General features: G+C 46.8%; 1 protein-coding gene across 1 annotated transcript in view; it reads right to left on the bottom strand.

Moving 5' to 3' along the window:
- LOC137504852 (phospholipase B1, membrane-associated-like) overlaps window positions 1-18,892 on the bottom strand; it is a 171,032-nt gene that overhangs the window by 118,690 nt on the left and 33,450 nt on the right. The window contains exons 10-14 of the mRNA XM_068233444.1: window positions 17,606-17,688; window positions 9,467-9,533; window positions 7,408-7,491; window positions 7,107-7,172; window positions 2,585-2,668 (exon numbers count right to left, since the gene is read on the bottom strand). Coding sequence (XP_068089545.1) covers window positions 2,585-2,668; window positions 7,107-7,172; window positions 7,408-7,491; window positions 9,467-9,533; window positions 17,606-17,688 — 384 coding nt within the window. The remainder of the gene's footprint in view (window positions 1-2,584; window positions 2,669-7,106; window positions 7,173-7,407; window positions 7,492-9,466; window positions 9,534-17,605; window positions 17,689-18,892) is intronic.

The raw sequence follows: 18,892 nt of genomic DNA, 5'->3' as shown, positions 1-18,892 counted from the left end.
TAAGGGTTAGTCCTGTGTAACACTCCTGAAGTGTCAGCCTTGCTCTTTGTTTAAAGATTAGCTTAGAGTAATTCCTGGGACTGCACTAGGCAGGTTCCCTAGTGCAGTTAGGATTGCATATCTGTTTTGTTTGTCTGTTGCGATTGTCCTGCCCCAATGGTGGTCGACAGGAAGTCGTTCTGATCTTTGTTCTTGGAGTATAGCTGGAGCAGCGGTTGCTACCAGCTATCTCATCTGATCTGTCTTGCCAGGATCGCACTCACCTTGCGCTAGTGCTGTGGATCCGCCTGATCTCCATCTCTCTTTCTTTACTTGGATCACACTCGCCTTGCGCTAGTGCTGTGGATCCTTCTGGTCTGTCTTCCTGGATCGCACTAGCCTCTTGCGCTAGTGCTGTGGATCCTATCTCTTGCTTATTCCTGTTTTCGTGTATCTGTCTTGTCTGCTACGAACGCTTGCTGGAGGCTCGGTGAGGTAACCGTTAAGCAAGCACTCGCGTCCTCTGTTTCATGTTTGTCTGTCTGTGGTTAGTTAGGCGTGCTTGTCTCTGTTGTGCTTATCATGCGGAGACCGCGCATAAACGCGTCCACTGTTGCGAATGAGTGCGGTGTTCGCGTTTAGTTAGCGTTTGTTGTTTTCCTTGTCTCCTTATTGTATTATTTGCTGTGCCTTTGGTACTCTCGTGCTCTGCCTTGCTGTAGCCTTGTGTCACCTCTGGCAATCGCCTCTCGCGATTGCGTTCCTACTTCACATCTGCTGTTGTGTGTGCACCGTCGCGGGTTGGCGACTAGTTTGGTGCACACACATACAATCTGTCCCTGTGCTCATTCTCTTCCGCAATCGCTTCTCTTGCGATTGCGTTCTCATTTGGTTTCTTCTGTTGTGTGTCCACCGTCGCAGGTTGGCGGCTAGATTGGTGGACATACATACATTCCTCATCTGTGCTTATTCGGTCTTGTGTCGCTGTTAGCAATCGCCATCTCTGGTGATTGCCTTCTCACTTTGTCTTCATGGTTGTGTGTTCATCGTCGCAGGGTGGCGACTAGTTTGGTGGACACACATACCCTCTGTCGCTTTGATCTCTCTCTTTCAGGGCTATCTTGCCCTGCGTTTCTTCCCTTCATGCAATTCCTGTCTGGCGTGTGTGGCAGGGCAGAGGAGCTGTTCCTCTGCACTCCACAGCTCCGTCTGCCGACAGGAATTTCCCTCTACAGGTGCATTGCACCTTTTGCTAGGTTCCCTCAAATTACACGCTTGTGGAGGAGATCCGCTGTGTCAGCGCACGCCTTGTGCGCTGATCACGGAGAGAATTCCACAATCGTTACACCCAACACCCAAGATTCACAAGCAGAGCTTTATGGAGCAGTGCCCAACTCTCAGGGCCGAGATCTCTCTTCAGCCAAGTCACAGCGCCCCCTTTCTATGAATCCTCCAGCGGCGTCATGTTGCTCTAGGAGTCAGAGAGGAGAAGCTGCAGCACTACTGAAGACAGATCTCGGCGGGGAGAGGTAAGTAACTTCTCTACTCTATAAAGCTCTGCTTGCAGCACTGCAATGGCCAGGGGAGTGAGGGCAAAGGCCGCAGTGCATTGCGTTAGGCAATATAATCCCATTGCTAATGTGATGAGATTATATTGTAACAAGGCTTTCAGCAGTGTGATGGGTCAATTTGCATAACACGATGAATGTTGTATGGTATCAGACGTGTTTGCATTTGCAGTGAAGCTTACTTTCTATATACTGTATGCTGCACTACATGCATCCCACTGCACAAGTAACCAAGGCCGGAATGATATTTTTTCCACCCCTTAGGCCAATTATGTTGGTGCTCCCTTCCATGTGTAGCCCCCTCTTCCATGTGTATCATCCATGTACAGCAGCCCCCTCCCATTCCATGTGCAGCACCCTCTTCCAACATCCATGTACAGCAGCCCCCTCCCATTCCATGCGCAGCCCCCTCTTCCTTGTGTAACATCCATGTACAGCAGCCCCTCCCATATGCAGTCCCTTTTTCTATGTGTAACATTCATGTACAACAGCCCCCTCCCATTGCATGTGCAGCCCCCTCTTCCATGTGTAACATCCATGTACAGCAGCCTCCATCCCATTCCATGTGCAGCCCCCTCTTCCATGTGTAACATCCATGTACTGCAGCCCCCCTCCCTTTTCATGTGCAGCCCCCTCTTCCATATGTAACCTCTATGTGCAACAGTGTCCCCCATTCCCTGTGCAGCCCCCTCTTCCATTTGTAACATCCATGTGCTGCAGCACTTCTCTTCCTTGTACAGCTCTGGACATCAGCTTCCCTCTTTCAAGTGCTTCTCCTCATTTGCAGCCTACTCTTCCATTTGCAGCAACCCCTATTTCATATCCAGGTGCCCCCTTGGGCAGCTGCCACCCAAGGCTCTGTGGCCTTTCCAGAAATCCAGCCCTGCCTATAACTTGTGATGTGGCTTTTCATCTTTATTGCGTTTTGATCCTGTTTTGACTGCGAACGCAACGCAGCTCCCCAATGTGAAAGTCGCCTCACTGTGGTGATGATAATATAGAAAATATTGATTATTATGGCATTATTTCACTGCTACCTGTAAGCCTTTATTCTTTACTTCCATCATGTCTTGCAACAACAAGTAGGGGCTGTTCTTGTGTGTGTTCAGGAACGGCGTCTCCTGTAGGTGGAGCCAACAATGACATCATCACTATCAGATCTTTTGAAGCAAACCTGAGCCGCTACATATGTTTTAGGTTTCAATAATTTTATTGACGTTTGTTTCAAGTTATACAGCCAGTAAAAGGCAAAACTTTACGTTACAGTAATATGTTTACATTAAAGGAATACTATCAAACTTCATCAATTTCTGGCAGTAGCATAAATCAAAATTGCAACAATAGTCTGAGCAAACAGCATATCTTTTTGCCGTGCAGTGTCTTTTTTTTATTTATTTTACCTTATAGAGTGCGTCCCCTGAAAAACTGACGGCGTCGGGGAATGGGGCAGCTCATTATATGAGAGGGGATTCCTATATTACAGTGTAGCAGTGGATTTCAGCTTTCCCCACATTAGAGCGCATTATTCAGCGCATGACCCGCCGAAGCAGCCTGCTATGAGGAGCGAGAGACAATCGCTCTCACTCCCACTCGGCCCAGCCAATCCGCCCCAGCAGGAGACTTCCATGTACCGGGCTGCCGCCACATCATCATTGTTTGCTACGCAACGGCAAACACATTAGCTGGAGGAGGGCGCGTCATGATCCTTCCCCCCCTTCCGCTCCTGCTTCCAATGCTTTCAGGATCATGACGCGCCTTCCTCCAGCTAATGTGTAGCAAACAATGATGATGCGGCGGCAGCCTGGTACATGGAAGTCTCCTGGGGCGGATTGGCTGGGCAGAGTAGGAGCGAGAGCGGTTGTCTCTCGCTCCTCATAGCAGGGTGCTTCGGCGGGTCATGCGCTGAATAATGCGCTCTAATGTGGTGAAAGCTGAAATCCACTGCTACACTGTAATATAGGAATCCCCTCTCATATAATGAGCTGCCCCTTTCCCCGACGCCGTCAGTTTTTCAGGGGACGCACTCTATAAGGTAAAATAAATAAAAAAGACACTGCACAGCAAAAAGATATGCTGTGTTTGCTCAGACTATTGTTGCAATTTTAATTTATGCTACTGCCAGAAATTGATAAAGTTTGATAGTATTCCTTTAAGTCTATGCACAATGTATAATAGACCATTTATACATATAGACTGGTCAGAAAACAGGATATCTATTAATAACATGCAGCACAACAATTATGTTATATTCAACAGGTCTTGAACTGTAATTCATTTGTTACGGTGTTACTTTTGTTACGGTGTTACTTTTCAGGATGGAGCAGATCCTCCTGGGCAACTGGGGGACTAGGATACCGTCTATAAGAAAAAACTATATTTACACTTGTATTAAAGGGACTCCGAGCTCAGAAAAAAAAGGAAAGTTGTACTCACCAGGGGCTTTTTCCAGCCCAGTGCTGGTCGGGAGGTCCCACGCCGGCGTCCTGGCTCCTCTCCTTCTCCCCGCTCCGGAATGGCTGGCAGGCCGCAGCCCGGGCGACACTCTCCCGAGTGTCGGGCTGCTTCTTCCGCATATGACGCGGATTACGTCACACGCCGGCCGCCTTGCGTCATCACGGCGGCCGGCGTGAAAGTACTGCGCATGCGCGCTTTGTTCGCGCATGCGCAGTACTTTCACGCCGGCCGCCGTGATGACGCGAGGCGGCCGGCGTGTGACGTAATCCGCGTCATATGCGGAAGAAGCAGCCCGACACTCGGGAGAGTGTCGCCCGGGCTGCGGCCTGCCAGCCATTCCGGAGCGGGGAGAAGGAGAGGAGCCAGGACGCCGGCGTGGGACCTCCCGACCAGCACTGGGCTGGAAAAAGCCCCTGGTGAGTACAACTTTCCTTTTTTTTCTGAGCTCAGAGTCCCTTTAACCATAGTAATACAGTTGTAGACCCCCCTGGTGGTGCCTAAGCCTAACCACCCACCTGATGGTGCCTAAACCTAACCATCCCCACTGCACAAACACCCTTACACACATAAAAACAATAATATAATTAATCCGTAAAATACTTCACTACAAATAACATGAATAGAATAATTTATATATTTTTAATAGAATAAATAGCCTTACAATCACGTACGCATTACAAATATTAAAATAACGTTAATATTAAAAGCTATATATTGGTAAAATAATAAATCTGAAAACTATAATTGACGCATTATAATTCTGAAAACAAGGTCAATACCAAAACCGATGTATTTCTAATACAATAAGCTTGAAAACTATATTTAAGCATTATATGTATGAAAACGCAATTTTAAAACAATAAAATAAGTGTAAACAAAAATGTACTTGTTACACTCCTGAAAGCGAAATTTAAAAACGATAAAATAAGTTAAACCAAAAGTCATAACGAATTTGTAAACGATATTAGTAATAAACCTTATTCTGCAAACAAAAAACTTTTGTTAACACGATCCCTGCAACCGCTATTTCTCGGGTGTCCTAATTTCCTCTCGGGCACCCAATAGTCGACACTTTGCATTGCTGTCTATGGCAGCGCCCTTTTTGTCCATTAGCCATATGAGCCCTTTTTTCCTGCTTCCGCATTGCAGTACAAAGGAGCACCACGATGACAGTATTTCTGAATGAAACACTGTAAATGGTGTGTAATAATAATCTACGGGACCCATCCAGCAAACTAAGCATGGGGCCCCCTACTTGCATCCAAGCCCTCCTCCTCCCTGGTAACTAAGGAATCAAATGCACACATCTACACACCCCCCCGACGCCATCTCCACACATGGCAGAGTAGCGCAGCAGAGCAGTGTAATGCTGCTCCAGTAATATGTTGTTTCTTCTCTTCTTTCTGGCAGTCACATGCTCTGTACGTCCTTCTCCATGTGACATGTCTCAGACGGCAGAGGTATGCAGAGCATGTGGTCCTCAGAAAGATCAGAGGAGACTCGAAGCCGCACTGGAGCACAGAAATACTACGCTGCTCCACTGCACTACTCTGTAGAAGGGGGAGGAGCAAGCCACTTTGTGATTGTTCAATAAATGTTCAATCTTACTGAACAATTTGGCCCACCTGTTGTGGGGTTTGGCCCCTTACGTGAGAGTTTTCCCACATCCTCCTTGAGACCACCACCACTGCCCGGGACCATGTGACAGTTTGCGGCTGCACTCTTCTTCATGAACGAGTGACTTCAGCTTACTGCACAGGCTGACCGTACTCACTCAGGTGCAGTGCGACAGTGCTTGTATATGGCTGGGAGCGCGGCCACGAGAGCATATACAACACAAAGCAGGGAGCCATCACAGCAGCAATGCTATGCTGCGCGCCCTGTGTAACGGTAATTTGGGGCTCCGGCGGCTGCCAGACCCTGAATTACATCTCCTTCCAAGGTGCTACAACTCAGATGTGGAATAGTACTTAACCCCTTCGGAGAGTTTAGCAGCGGGGAGACCCGTCATTTGGCTCTCTCTGCACCGAACTGCTCAGCGCTGTAATGACATGCTCCCAATCCAACAAGCTCAGATATATACAGAGGGTCCCAGCTATGGGCAGAACAATCACACCTGCGACCCCTGCCGTCGCAGGGGAGCCCAGAGGCTTTGGGGGCCCCTCCACCTAACTCTCCCCAACCGCAAGTGCAGCCAATTAGCAAAGAAACCTCCCCGTTCACTAACAAAAACGTGTGCAGGCGCGTGCATACTTTTTTCCAGCTTCCAAAGGCTGCTTCACAGCAGAACGCTCTCTGCTGCCATTCACTGTCTCCCGATCATGTGACCCACATAGGGTTTGGGGACCAAGGGGGACCTATGCAATTATTTTTGTACAGGTGCCCTATTAAGCAGTGCTGGTCGTAATGGAAAAATCTACGGTTACGGATCATTACGCGTAATTTTACGCTATTACGCAATTACGGTTACAGCGTAGGAAATTATCTACGGTTCATCGCTGTAATTACGCGTTAACTTACGCAGTTACGCGTAAAGATACCCTAATGTCGGCGCTTACACTACGATGTTACGCGTAGTGCCGTAATACCCATTAATGCGTATTTTTTGACGCATACGGACGATGTGTACGCAATAGCCGTCAATGTGACAGCTATTGCGTACACATCATTCGTATGCGTCAAAACGTACGCTTATATACTGAAGGGTGGGAGAAGATACTATTGGTTGCTTAGGGTGTTGACTGATTGGCTACTCTTAGAAAAGGGGAGTTTTTCCGTTAGTAATTACGCGTAAAATTACGGGTAAGTCTTCGTAAAATTACGCATACCTAGCAATTACGGTAGACAGCGTAATTACGATACCACTTAACTGCTTACGCGTAAATAATTACGCGTAAGACCGTAAGTTACGCGTAGCGCTTACACGTAAATTACATTGAATTACGATGTGTAATTACGCTCATGCGTAATTTCGGCCCAGCACTGCTATTAAGTCTCGTTACACCCCTGGTCCCAGCACTGGATGGGTGAGGGCGAGGAGGAGATGGAAGCCTCTGGACCATCTGGCTAGCAATGCTTATAATGCAATTATTTGCAGGTACTGACCTGTGCAGAGCACTGAACTTCATACACCTCCCCATACGTGTTCAGGTTCTTTCCTGCCGAATCCACCTAAAGAGTAAATGTACATGACATAGTTTATAGATAAGCAAGTCATTAAGCCCATTACACTAATGGACGCTAGAACATTTATAAAACATTTACAGGAACAGACTTTCTTCCAGGGCAAGGGAAGTAGACCTCCTTTCTCTTGTTGCCTTGTTTTTTTAATTGCATAATTACCGTTGCTGCGTACGTGTGCATGTACTCCACGTTATACACGGAGTATGGCTTGAGTGATGCTTACCATTTGCAGGATAGGATGTAAGACAACGGTAAAATCTTCCCTTGTGTCATATCTCTGTGAGCTTATCAGCCTCTCCAGTGCATACTAGGAACACAGGAAGAAAATAAAAACCATTAGTTTCCAAAGAGAATTGTTCTGTGACCCCCAAGTGTCAGTGTGTCATTGTACTGGGACCCCCAGGTGTCAGTGTGTCGTACTGGGACCCCCAATTGTCAGTGTGTCATTGTACTGGGGGCCCCAATTGTCAGTGTGTCATTGTACTGGGACCCCCATGTGTCAGTGTGTCATTGTACTGGGACCCCCATGTGTCAGTGTGTCATTGAACTGGGACCCCCAAGTGTAAGTGTCATTGTACTGGGACCCCCAGGTGTCAGTGCATCATTGTTCTGTGACCCCCCAAGTGTCAGTGCATCAGTGTTCTGTGGCCCCAAGTGTCAGTGCATCATTGTTCTGTGACCCCCCAAGTGTCAGTGTGTCATCGCTGTGTGACCCCCCCCCCTCCCCCATGTCAGTGTGTCATTGTGTTGTGACTCCCCCAAGTGTCAGCGTCTCATTGTATTGCAACTCTACCAAGTGTCAGTGTGTCAATGCTCTGGGACCCTCCAAGAGTCAGTTTGGCACTGAGCTAAGGTTCCCAAAGGGCTTTCCCCAATATAATACTTTACATATTTATTTTTGGGCCGCCTATTTAGTTTTATTAGCTCCACTCAACAGGAAGCAGCAAAATGTGGTGGAAACTTTATTACCTACTGCAAATGACACCTAATTCTAGGGACAGCTGGGAATGACACATAAATACACAATAAATGACATGATGACCACAACAGATTCAGTAACAAGATAAGCCTGAACTTTGATGCTGAGATATGTAGAGATATTACTATCTGTAGAGTCACATGACTCAGTTATGTGGAGGCTGATCCCCCAGATAGATGGGGAGGTGAGGATTTATCTCTCCGCAGCTCAGGCTGAGATGGAATTCCAGATATTCGGGATAATCTAATCACCTCTGTGGTTATCAGATGGAGTCAGAGTGTGGAAGGCCAGGCCTGGGCAGCCAATCACAACACGGGGAATACAGAGATAGTGAGCAGGAACGACTGACCGGTGACAGCATCTTCTTCATGTGTTGAGACAGCAGTGTGTGCTATTCTCTCCCTGCAAGCTATTCTCTGGACAACCACTCACATCACTTGCTCACTTATGAGCCTCTAGGAAAGAGATGCCCATACTCTATAGAACCGCCTCCCTCCATCAGGCTCGCCCACACCTTCAACTCATTTAAAGTGTACCAGAGGTGGTACACTAGCGCTAATTTATACTTACCTGGGGCTTCCTCCAGCCCCATAAGCACCGTGGCTTCCCTTGCCGTCCTGGCACTACGACTCCAAGTAATCCGGTCACTTGCGCCAGTTGAGGGCCTCTGCATATGCGCAGCTTGGCCAGGCGCACACCCCCATCCCCTGTAGCATTCTGCGCTTGCACAGTACTAAGACACAGGCGCAGAACACTCCAGGGCACGGGACCACAACAAGGGGTACACACGCGGCCGAGCCTCGCATGCGACTGCCTGGACTATGAGGAGTAATAGGGCATAACGGAGGGGCCGAGGAGGACGGCGAAGTCCAATTGGACAGCAGTGTCACCTGATGTTCAATTTGATTGGAAACCAGCGAATGACTGCTTTCTGGCTTCCATGTGGATGGGTGGTGCCAGCATTGCTATTCAATATGTGGACCACCAATATTTAAGAATGTAGCTGACCAAATCTATAAGTAATACATTTTGTGTGTGGGGGGGGGGGGGCGGTAAAAAAGCCTCAGGGAGCCACATTCGGCCCATGGGCCTTAGTTTGAGGACCACTGCTCTACACCATGGACTTCTCCCCGTGGCGCCTCTCTCCCTCATTCCCTGCAGGCATGTATGGGGTCACCATAGCTACAGTGGACACACACCTTGGTAGACTCTATGGAAGCACCAGCTCTGTTTACAGCGATGCGTAATAACGTTAGCGCTACATAAATAAAGGTTAATAATAAGCACAGCGACTACAGCTCACCAGGAAGGAGAAGCTCAGCATGGCTTTGTGATAATCTGACTGCTTTCTGAAACACTCACAGGATTTCCTGCCAAGAAAAAAGCATGCAAGAAGGCAAAGTTACAAAACTGCATTATTTTTTTTTCTTCCTGAGCATCAGTAAATTAATAGAAACACATTTCTCTAGATATTACACAGCGATTTTGAAGGAATGTGCCATTTTGCAGCATTCCTTTGAGCGCAATCACTGGAAAAATTTATACAAATCCAGACTATCCAGATGGCTTTTCAATTTTGATTTAAACGCCTCCAGGGTTGGAGCTGTCTTTATTGGTATGGCAAGGCGTTCCAAAGGGTAAGGGCAACATTGCAGGAGATTCAGAGTTTCGGGGAGAGGGGGGCTGGGGCATTAAAGGTGGGAAAAAGAGCTTTCCTAACACCAGGAGTGCCTATCCTGCAAGGGATGCCCCTTCCCCTGCTACTCTACCGACAAGCTCAATGTCGGTAGATTCGGGGGTCACCGGGCGGAGCAGCGAACGGCACAGAGAGGACACAGAGGTGTGTCATGGAGCAAGGAACATGCCTCTGTTTCCGAATTGTCCCCCTAAATCTGCCTCGAGTACACTTTAAGCCAGTTGTCATTCATAAACTCCTGAAGCTCAGCTAAGCATGTGTTTATTTTTTGGAATGGGGTCTGACATGTCCGGTTTGAATGACATATATAGCTGGGTGTCATCAGCATAGCAGTGGTATGTCAGACCGTGTATTTGGATGATTTTTCCAAGTGGTAGCTTATATATTGTGAACAACAAAGGGGATAGTATAAAGCCCTGAGGCACACAGTATTTTAGTAGTACAGAGTGGGATAGGAAAGGCCCAAACAGTGCCGGACCGAGGTAGAGAGGCTCCAGCCTCAGGGCACAACTCCCTCAGCTGTCAATCCCCTATTGTGTTTGCAGCAGAGAGAAATAAGAAAAGGGGATGCATGGCAGTGACTGCAAGCCAGTAACTAGAGATTTAGGTGTTGGGGAGATTGGGGGCCCTGGGGCGCCTCTTAGTCTAATAGCAATCAGTGTGTGACGGCTGGGGTGGGAGCAGAGCCGGCGCTATCATAGAGGCAAAGAGGTCAATTGCCCCGGGGCCCCCCACCTCTGCTGGGCCCCCCAGGTGGTATTTCTGACTGCTCCCATATGCCTGCATGTTCAGCTCAGCTGCAGTGGCAGGCAGGCCCACACTGGCCAGGGGGGAAGGGGGGCAATCATCATTCAGTAATTTAGGGAAGGTCTGGTGTATTCAGGTTTGTTGTTGTAAGGTAATGTGAAATACTAGGCTAGCTGATAAAAGTGCAATTAGAGGACAGGCAAGCTGGTAAATATACACAGCATGATACAGAGCTTGCCTGGAGGGTCTGTGGGCAAAAATCTGTCTGGTCTCTCCCCATTGTTATAATGACTGCATGTGTGAAAAGTTTTTGACAGTCCCTAGACTCCAGGAGGGCTGCTTACTGACTTGTGTGAGAGATCAGCAGGGACAGGAGTCCTATTACAGGCAAGTAGCCTCTGTGATGTGGGACTGCAATACAGATAAGCTCTCTGCTCCATCTCAGGCTATTCTCAATTTCTCTCCACTCCTCCTCTCTCTGGGCTAGTGCACGGCAAAATCACAATAGCAATCGCTAGCAATTTGCGAGTGCGATTTTGTGAAGCGGTTTTCAGAGCGATTTTTTTCAATAAATCGCTCAAAAAAATGCTACATGCAGTGTGTTTGGGATTTTGAAAAAAATCACAACGCTGCTGTGAGAACACCCTCATAGGGTAACATTAGCCAAGCGCTTTCCAAATCACTTTTGATTTGAAACACGCTCAGAAGCACTCTTGGTTGGCACCAGCCCTCCCTCATTCACCTTTGTTTCCCTCTTCCCCTAGTGCTGGCTGGCTGTGTCTTCTTGTCATACAGAAAAGCTAAATAAAAGTGCAATCCTGGTGATTTTTTTTTAAATGTCTGAATAGTTGACTGAATAGCTTGTTGGAACATTGCATACGTAGCTTTGTGGGACATTCTTGGGCGACGCTCTTAATTTCTTTACTGATGGATTCTGCTGGTATGTTTCTGTTCTGGTCCAAGGAGGGTGTTCACCAACAAATCTCTGCAGAGGGGCCTGATGTAGTTACACCCCTGCCTTGTAATAACTCACCTGTCCCTGCAGCAGCTCCATCCCGCGCTCCCTCTTCAGCCACGCTGCATGCCTCTATGACCCTGTGCATGTTATTTACACGTAACATGTGCCGGATGGAGGAGACACAGGCAGCAGGGCTGAAGGCAAAGCACAGGGTGGAGCAGCTGATACAGGTGAGTTATTACAAGGCAGCTGAGCTACACAATATGCAGGGGCCATGGGAGAAGTGTATGCGAGACCACGAGGGGCAGCAGTCGGTTCGGCGGCTGACTTCGCTGGGGGGGTCGTAGGGGGGCCCCAAGTTACTTTTGCCCCAGGGCCCCCGTGTGGCTTAAACCGGCCCTGGGTGGGAGGGATGGAGGGGCGCACTTTGGTGTCTCAGCCTTGGGTGCTGGAGGACCTTGTCCCGGCTCTGGGCCCAAAAGCTACCCTTTGTGTTCTGCCAGCCAGCCAAGAAAGAGGAGAACCACTGGAGGACTAAACCATCAATGCCACAGTACTTTTGCAGCCTGTTAAAGGAAAGGTCCGAGGAACTGAAAAAAAAGAAATCCACTTACCTCAAGCTTCCTCCAGCCCCTGGCAGCAGACCTGTGCCCTCACCGCAGCTCCGATGGCTCCCAGTCCCGACCGGTGCAGATGTCAACCTCTCCAGGTCGGCATCTGCTAGTACAGTCCGGATGACGTCAGCGCGATTCTGAGAGCCGCTCACACAGGCGCAGTAGACATCTTGCACCGGAGGGGACCCCGGGCAACCAGCATGGAGCGGAGCTGTGGTGCGGGCAAAGGACAGCTGGCAGGCGCTGGAGGAAGCCCCAGGTAAGTGGATTTTTTATTTTACTTGTTCTCGGTTGTATCCTTTAAGCAAGATTTTATAATCGACTGTATCAAAAGTGGCTGAGAGATAAAGCAGTCAGGATGGAACAATCACCGCGGTCTCTGGCCCTGAGCAGATCATTTCAAATCTGGACAAGGGCTGTTTCACAGCTGTGGTCCTTCCTGAAGACAGATTGAGGGGGGTCAAATGTGTTGTTCCTTGAGAGCCTGGCTTAGAGATATCCAGCCTTTTCAATAACTATTCCCAGAAAGGGGGTTGGAGACAAGTCTGTAGCTGCTCAGACTATCCGGATGTAAAGCTAAGTACCCACCAGAAAGATCATTTTCCGCTCTATCTTTGTAAATCGTGTATCGCAGAAAAACTTTTGGCACAAACAATATTTTTTATTTCAAAATTAAAGGACAACTGAGGTGAGAGGGATATGGAGGCTGCCATATTTACTCCTTTTTTAACAACACCAGCAGCCCGGCAGCTCTGCTGATCTATTTGGCTGCAGCAGGGTCTGAATCACACCAGAAAGAAGCTAGCAGCTAATCATGTAAGATTTGACAATAAAATCAGAAACACCTAAAAGAATTAGAGGCAGAGGATCAGCAGGGCTTCCAGGCAACTGGTATTATCTAAAAGGAAATAAATATGGCAGCCTCTGTATCCCTCTCACATACCTAGCAACTTTTTGAGATGAGAAAGAGGGACACTTAAGCCACGCCCCTGTCACACCCCTAGTCACACATACCATAAAGATATCAAAGATATCATAAGAAAAATATGTTGTTTTATAATTCAAACCACACTGGTCCTCTCTATCCTGGTTAATTTTCCTTCATGTTAACATTTTAAAATTAGTACTATATCAATTTAAAGGATTGGAATAAAGTTTAGAGTCAAACACATTTTTTAGTAGATAAATACAGGGTGGGCCATTTATATGGATACACCTTAATAAAATAGGAATGGTTGGTGATATTAACTTCCTGTTTGTGGCACATTAGTATATGTGAGGGGGAACACTTTTCAAGATGGGTGGTGACCATGGCGGCCATTTTGAAGTCGGCCATTTTGAATCCAATTTTTGCTTTTTCAATAGGAAGAGGGTATTTCACAAGAAAAACAATGGTGTGCTTGGTTTTAACGTAACTTTATTCTTTCATTAGTTATTTACAAGTTTCTCTTTGTTTACAGCTATTGACATGTCGCTGAGATTAACACGTGAGGCGCGGATAGAAATTGTGTTGATGTCTGGTGAACGCAGTAACCGGGTCATTGCAGCATATTTCAATGCAAGACACCCTACGAGACCACCCACCATGTTTGCTAAGTTTCGTGAAACTGGTTCAGTGTTGGATTTGTCAAAATGCGGATGCATGAAATCTGTCACTAATGAAGAAACATCAGTGGCTGTCCTAGCTTCATTCAGCAACAGCCCACAGCGTAGCACTCGCTGCATGTCACTGGAGAGTGGCATTAGTTGAACATTCCTTCGGTGGATATTAGCTACTCACAAATGGCACCCCTACAAACTCCAGCTACTGCAGCATCTCAACGAGGATGACCCAGATCGGCGCACTGAATTTGCAGAATGGGCAAAACAAAAATTGGAACAGGACCTTCAATTTACGCAGAAGATTTTATTCAGTGATGAAGCAAACTTTTATGTGAATGGTGAAGTTAAACCAAACCACCGCTATTGGTCTGACACTAACCCAGATTGGATAGATCCATCCAAGACTGTTGGAACAAAAAAATTGATGGTATGGTGCGGTATATGGGGAACAAAGATAGTGGGGCCAGTCTTCATAAATGGAAACCTCAAGGCCACTGGATATGCAAAATTGCTACGTCATGATGGGTTTACCTCTTTATGCACTGAAGCTGGCACTTTCCCTGAGTTTTTCCAGCAAGATGGTGCACCACCACATTATGGGTGGCAGGTCCGAGCATTCCTAGATGAACAGTTTCCTGGAAAGTGGATTGGTTGTCGTGGGACAGTTGAATGGCCCCCAAGGTCTCCCGATCTTACCCCCTTAGACTTTTATCTTTGGGGTCATCTGAAGGCAATTGTCTATGCTGTGAAGATACAAGATGTTCAGCACCTCAAACTACGGATACTAGAAGCCTGTGCTAGCATTTCTCCTGCGGTGTTGCTATCAGTGTGTGAAGAGTGGGAGAAGAGGGTTGCATTGACAATCCAACACAATGGGCAGCACATTGAACACATTTTATAAGTGGTCAGAAACTTGAAAATAACTCATGAAAGAATAAAGTTACGTTAAAAACCAAGGTCACCATTGTTTTTCTTGTGAAATTCCCAATAAAGTTTGATGTGTCACATGACCCTCTTCCTATTGAGAAAACAAAAGTTGGATTCAAAATGGCTGACTTCAAAATGATGCTCATGGTCACCACCCATCTTGAAAAGTTTCCCCCCTCACATATATACTAATGTGCCAGGAAGTTAGTATCAACAAACCGTTCCCATTTTATTAAGGTATATCCATATAAATGGCCCACTATATATATATATATATATATATATATATATATATATATATATATATATATATATATATATATATATATTTACATAAAAAGAAGGACAAAGTCCTGAAAGAGGGACAAATGAAGAGGGACAGAAGGACAGGGCTCCCAAAGAGGGACAGTTGGGAGCTATGCTCTCACTTCAGTTGTCCTTTAATACAGAGTTTATGGTAAATATATAGTGTGGGATGTAATGCTATTTTTTTTTAGCTAGGCCTATGTTTAACCCTTTCTGGACCAGCACCCTCTGCCCCCTTAAGGATCAGAGGGTGCTGGTCCCGTAAATCGCAGCTTCCCGACGAATCGCCGGAATGATCCGCCGCTCCCGACGAACACGCCGCCCTGTCCCCGCCGCAGGCTGTGCGCCGGTCAGGAGCCGCTTTCATTGGCTCCTGACCCTGTCACTCCATGTAAGCCAATGAGAGCGGCTTACATGAATGACAGGGCTAGGAGCCAATGAAAACGGTTCCTGCCCGGCTCACAGTGCTCTGTCGTCATAGAGGCGGCAGGGCAGCAACGAGTGGCGGGGGCAGAGCGGACCGAGCGGCGGAGACGGGCAGGGGTGCGCGGTCAATGGGACGTAGAGTTTACGTCCGGTCAGGACCGCAGCGCCCCCTACCCGACGTAGATTCGCACTCGCTCGGTCCGCAGGTAGTTAACACTGACTCTCAAGCAACCAGAAACTACATTTGTCCAGCATCAGCCAATCTAACTTGGTGCTGGATAATGCAGGGTTTTTCTGTATATGCTTTTATTACTTCATTGATTTTTACATTACTTCATTGATTTTAAAATACCGGAATAGCTTATTTGCTTTTAAGTATATGGAGTGGCAGGACAATGAACCTTCACACAAGTGAATCAAGTGAATCAACAGAAAGTATCATAAAATGTGTAATGGCTGCAGAAGGCACACATCTAGATTAGCAGCTATTGAAGTGCTGTATAAATGTAAACAGCGATCAGCATGATATTTCACAATATGTTCTACGCAGACCGTGTCCTTGATGTTCCTATTATATGTATAAAGGTAGAAGAATCATGGACTTGCAGTGTTCCTATATTATTATTATCAATTTACTGTATATAGAAGCAGCGTATTCCATGGCAGTTTCAATTGCAAAGTATACTGTAGATTAAAGGACCACTATTTGTAACATTTAAAATACTGTACATACACAGGGTTTTCTTTATTTTGAAAAAACACTTACTGAACTTGCTCAACTGTCATAATTGTGGGCAGACGAGTAGAGAGGCCCGGCTGGCATCTTTGTATAGATTATTTCCAAGGAGTGCGTATTTAAAAAGAAAGTATCGTATTTTTCAGACCATAAGACGCTCCAGACCATAGGATGCACGTAGGTTTAGAGGACAAGAACCAGGGGGGAAAATATGCTAATACTGGTGCGTCCATGATGCAGGGGCACCTTGTGCATCCTTGCCCCCAAATATTATGTCCTCCTTGTACCTTTTATGTCTCTGTGTCCTCCTCTGTCCTCCTGTATCCCCCGTGTACTCCTCTGTCCCCTTGTGCCCTCCTTTGTCCTTGCTGTGACCCTTTGGGTCCTCTGTCCTCTTGTGTCCTCTTTTGTGTTTGCTGTGTCCCCCTCTGTCCTTCCATTGCCCCCCTTTGTTATTCCAGTGTCCCCCACTGTTATTCCAGTGTCCCAGTGTCCTTTCTGTTCTCCCCTTATGCTCTGTTCTTTAAGTGTCCCCCTCTGTTGGGATCACTCACCCTCGGTCCCGGGAGCTGCAGCATGTGTAAGTATCTTCAGAGACTGCCTTCAGTTCCCTGCAGCCAATCAGGCGGGGGGCACTGCCAGTCACAGCCCTCGCTGCGCTTTATTACAGGAGACGATGGTCTCGCAGGTGGGACCATGGTTTCATCAATGGGGCCTATCACTGTATTCGCTGAGTCTCCCGGGACAGAGTGTGAGCCATATCTTTAAAGCTCCATGGCCTCAGGTGCCAAGCAACCACCTCAGTCCCCCGACAGTACAGGTGCCGCCACAGCAGCAGCAGCATTCGATTCCCTCCAGCTCAAGAGAGGCAAGCTGCAGGAAAACTACTACCGTACATTCCCACTATAAGACGCACTGACATTCTCCCCCCATTTTGAGGGGAGAAAAAGTGCGTCTTATAGTCTGAAAAATACGGTAAATACTGACAGTCCCATATAAGGAGATGAACTAGTTTAAAACCTTATAGATTATTACTACCTACTGTAAGTGACAGCAACATAGGAAAAAAGTTATTTATAGTACATTTTACTCATGCTTACACATGTTTTAAATTTTAACAATTTTTGGGATAGATGTCCTTTAAACTGAATTCTTGGTGTGATATGCAGCCAATAGGGATAATCAATAAGATGCAAATATTTCCGAGTTGATGCAAATGTATGCAAATTTTTATACAACCACATGCAGCTTTGAAAAGGACCAATCAATTTAAACCTGGGTTTAAATCAATCCATCAATTTCAAACTGCATACATTTGCATAAATGTGCATCAACTCAGAAATATTTCCATCTCATTGATCATCCCTAGTAGCCAATGGAGAATTCAGCAGAGGGGTGTGAGCCCTAACCGGGAATGAGGAGACCATTACCTGATGTCGGCGTTATCGGGGTGGGAGAGGTAGAGGGCGCTCAGGGGGGTCAAATCCACCAAACTCACTAATGTTTTAGGCATCTGTGAAATGAAACAAATCATTGACAATCCATGTTGTAATGATAATGACTTCTAGTATTAGAGATGGAGCAACAGCACAGAAGTCATGCAACTAGCATTGTTTATAAGGGTATAAAGATGGCAACCCCCTATTCTTCTCATTTCAGGTACCCTTTAAAGTAAATCTAAAGCGTAATTTAAAACAAAAAACAGATACTTACCTAAGATAAGGGAAGGCTCTGGGTCCTATAGACCACATCAAAGAAGAGACGGCACCCCACTGGCTGCAAAAACGTTGCAGTGTATTGCGGAACAGGAGCACTGGGCAGCCCCACCCGTACTCGCAGATGTCCCGCCCAACAAATCATTAACCCTTAGTGTTGGGCGGGACATCTGTGGGTTTGGGTGGGGCTGCCCATCTGTGAGTTTATATTTGGTACCGGTACGTGGTACCGGCTCATTAGCAGGTTTCATACACCTGAGTAGCTGTTTCCTTGGTATCCTCTATGTGGTCTGGGTCCTATTGAGCCTTCCCATTCCTCTCACGGACCCTGCATTCCAGCCTGGATGCCGATTCAAATCTCCTGCTGCGGAAGGTTTCGCGAGTGCTCCCGAAGATGGGTAGAGCGTCTTCAGGGAGCACTTGGGCTTTCGAAGACTGCTAACGGGGGATCCAGCATTGGAACACGGAGACCGTGAGAACGGGAAGGCTCATTTGGACCCAGAGCTTTCCCTCTCCTTAGGTATCTGTTTCTTGTTTGAAATTTCGCTTCAGACTCCCTTTTAATATCATCTCAACGACCATCATTAAAGTGAACCTCCGGACTAAAAATCTACTCAGCAGAACTGAAAATGCTTGGTGTTTCTTTAACAGTTTCACAGCATCAGAACTTTGTTTTTCTTACTAAAGCATCATTTTAAGATGCATTTTTTAGCTAAGCTCCACTCATCAAAGAAAAAAAGCCCGTGCTTTTTTCCCCTGATGCTGTGCAGAGCATGATGGGATTTCCTATGTTGTTATTCACGTTGCCTAGCAACTGGGAGGGGTGCTCAGGACACAGGACAGTTGGAACTGTGTCTCATGCTCCTTGTCACCTCCTTTCAGCCAAAAACATGGCTGCCCTCATGAAATCAAACATTTGCCTGTTCTTTTAAAACAGTGTGGGTAAGAGATTATATTACCTATCTATTTTAATTGACATAACTAATGTAACTTAATGACAGT

Source organism: Hyperolius riggenbachi, chromosome 4 (genome assembly GCF_040937935.1).
Source record: "Hyperolius riggenbachi isolate aHypRig1 chromosome 4, aHypRig1.pri, whole genome shotgun sequence".
Lineage (NCBI taxonomy): Eukaryota > Metazoa > Chordata > Amphibia > Anura > Hyperoliidae > Hyperolius > Hyperolius riggenbachi.
The sequence above is the reverse complement of the archived record's forward strand: the minus strand, read 5'-3'. Positions and strand labels throughout refer to the sequence as shown.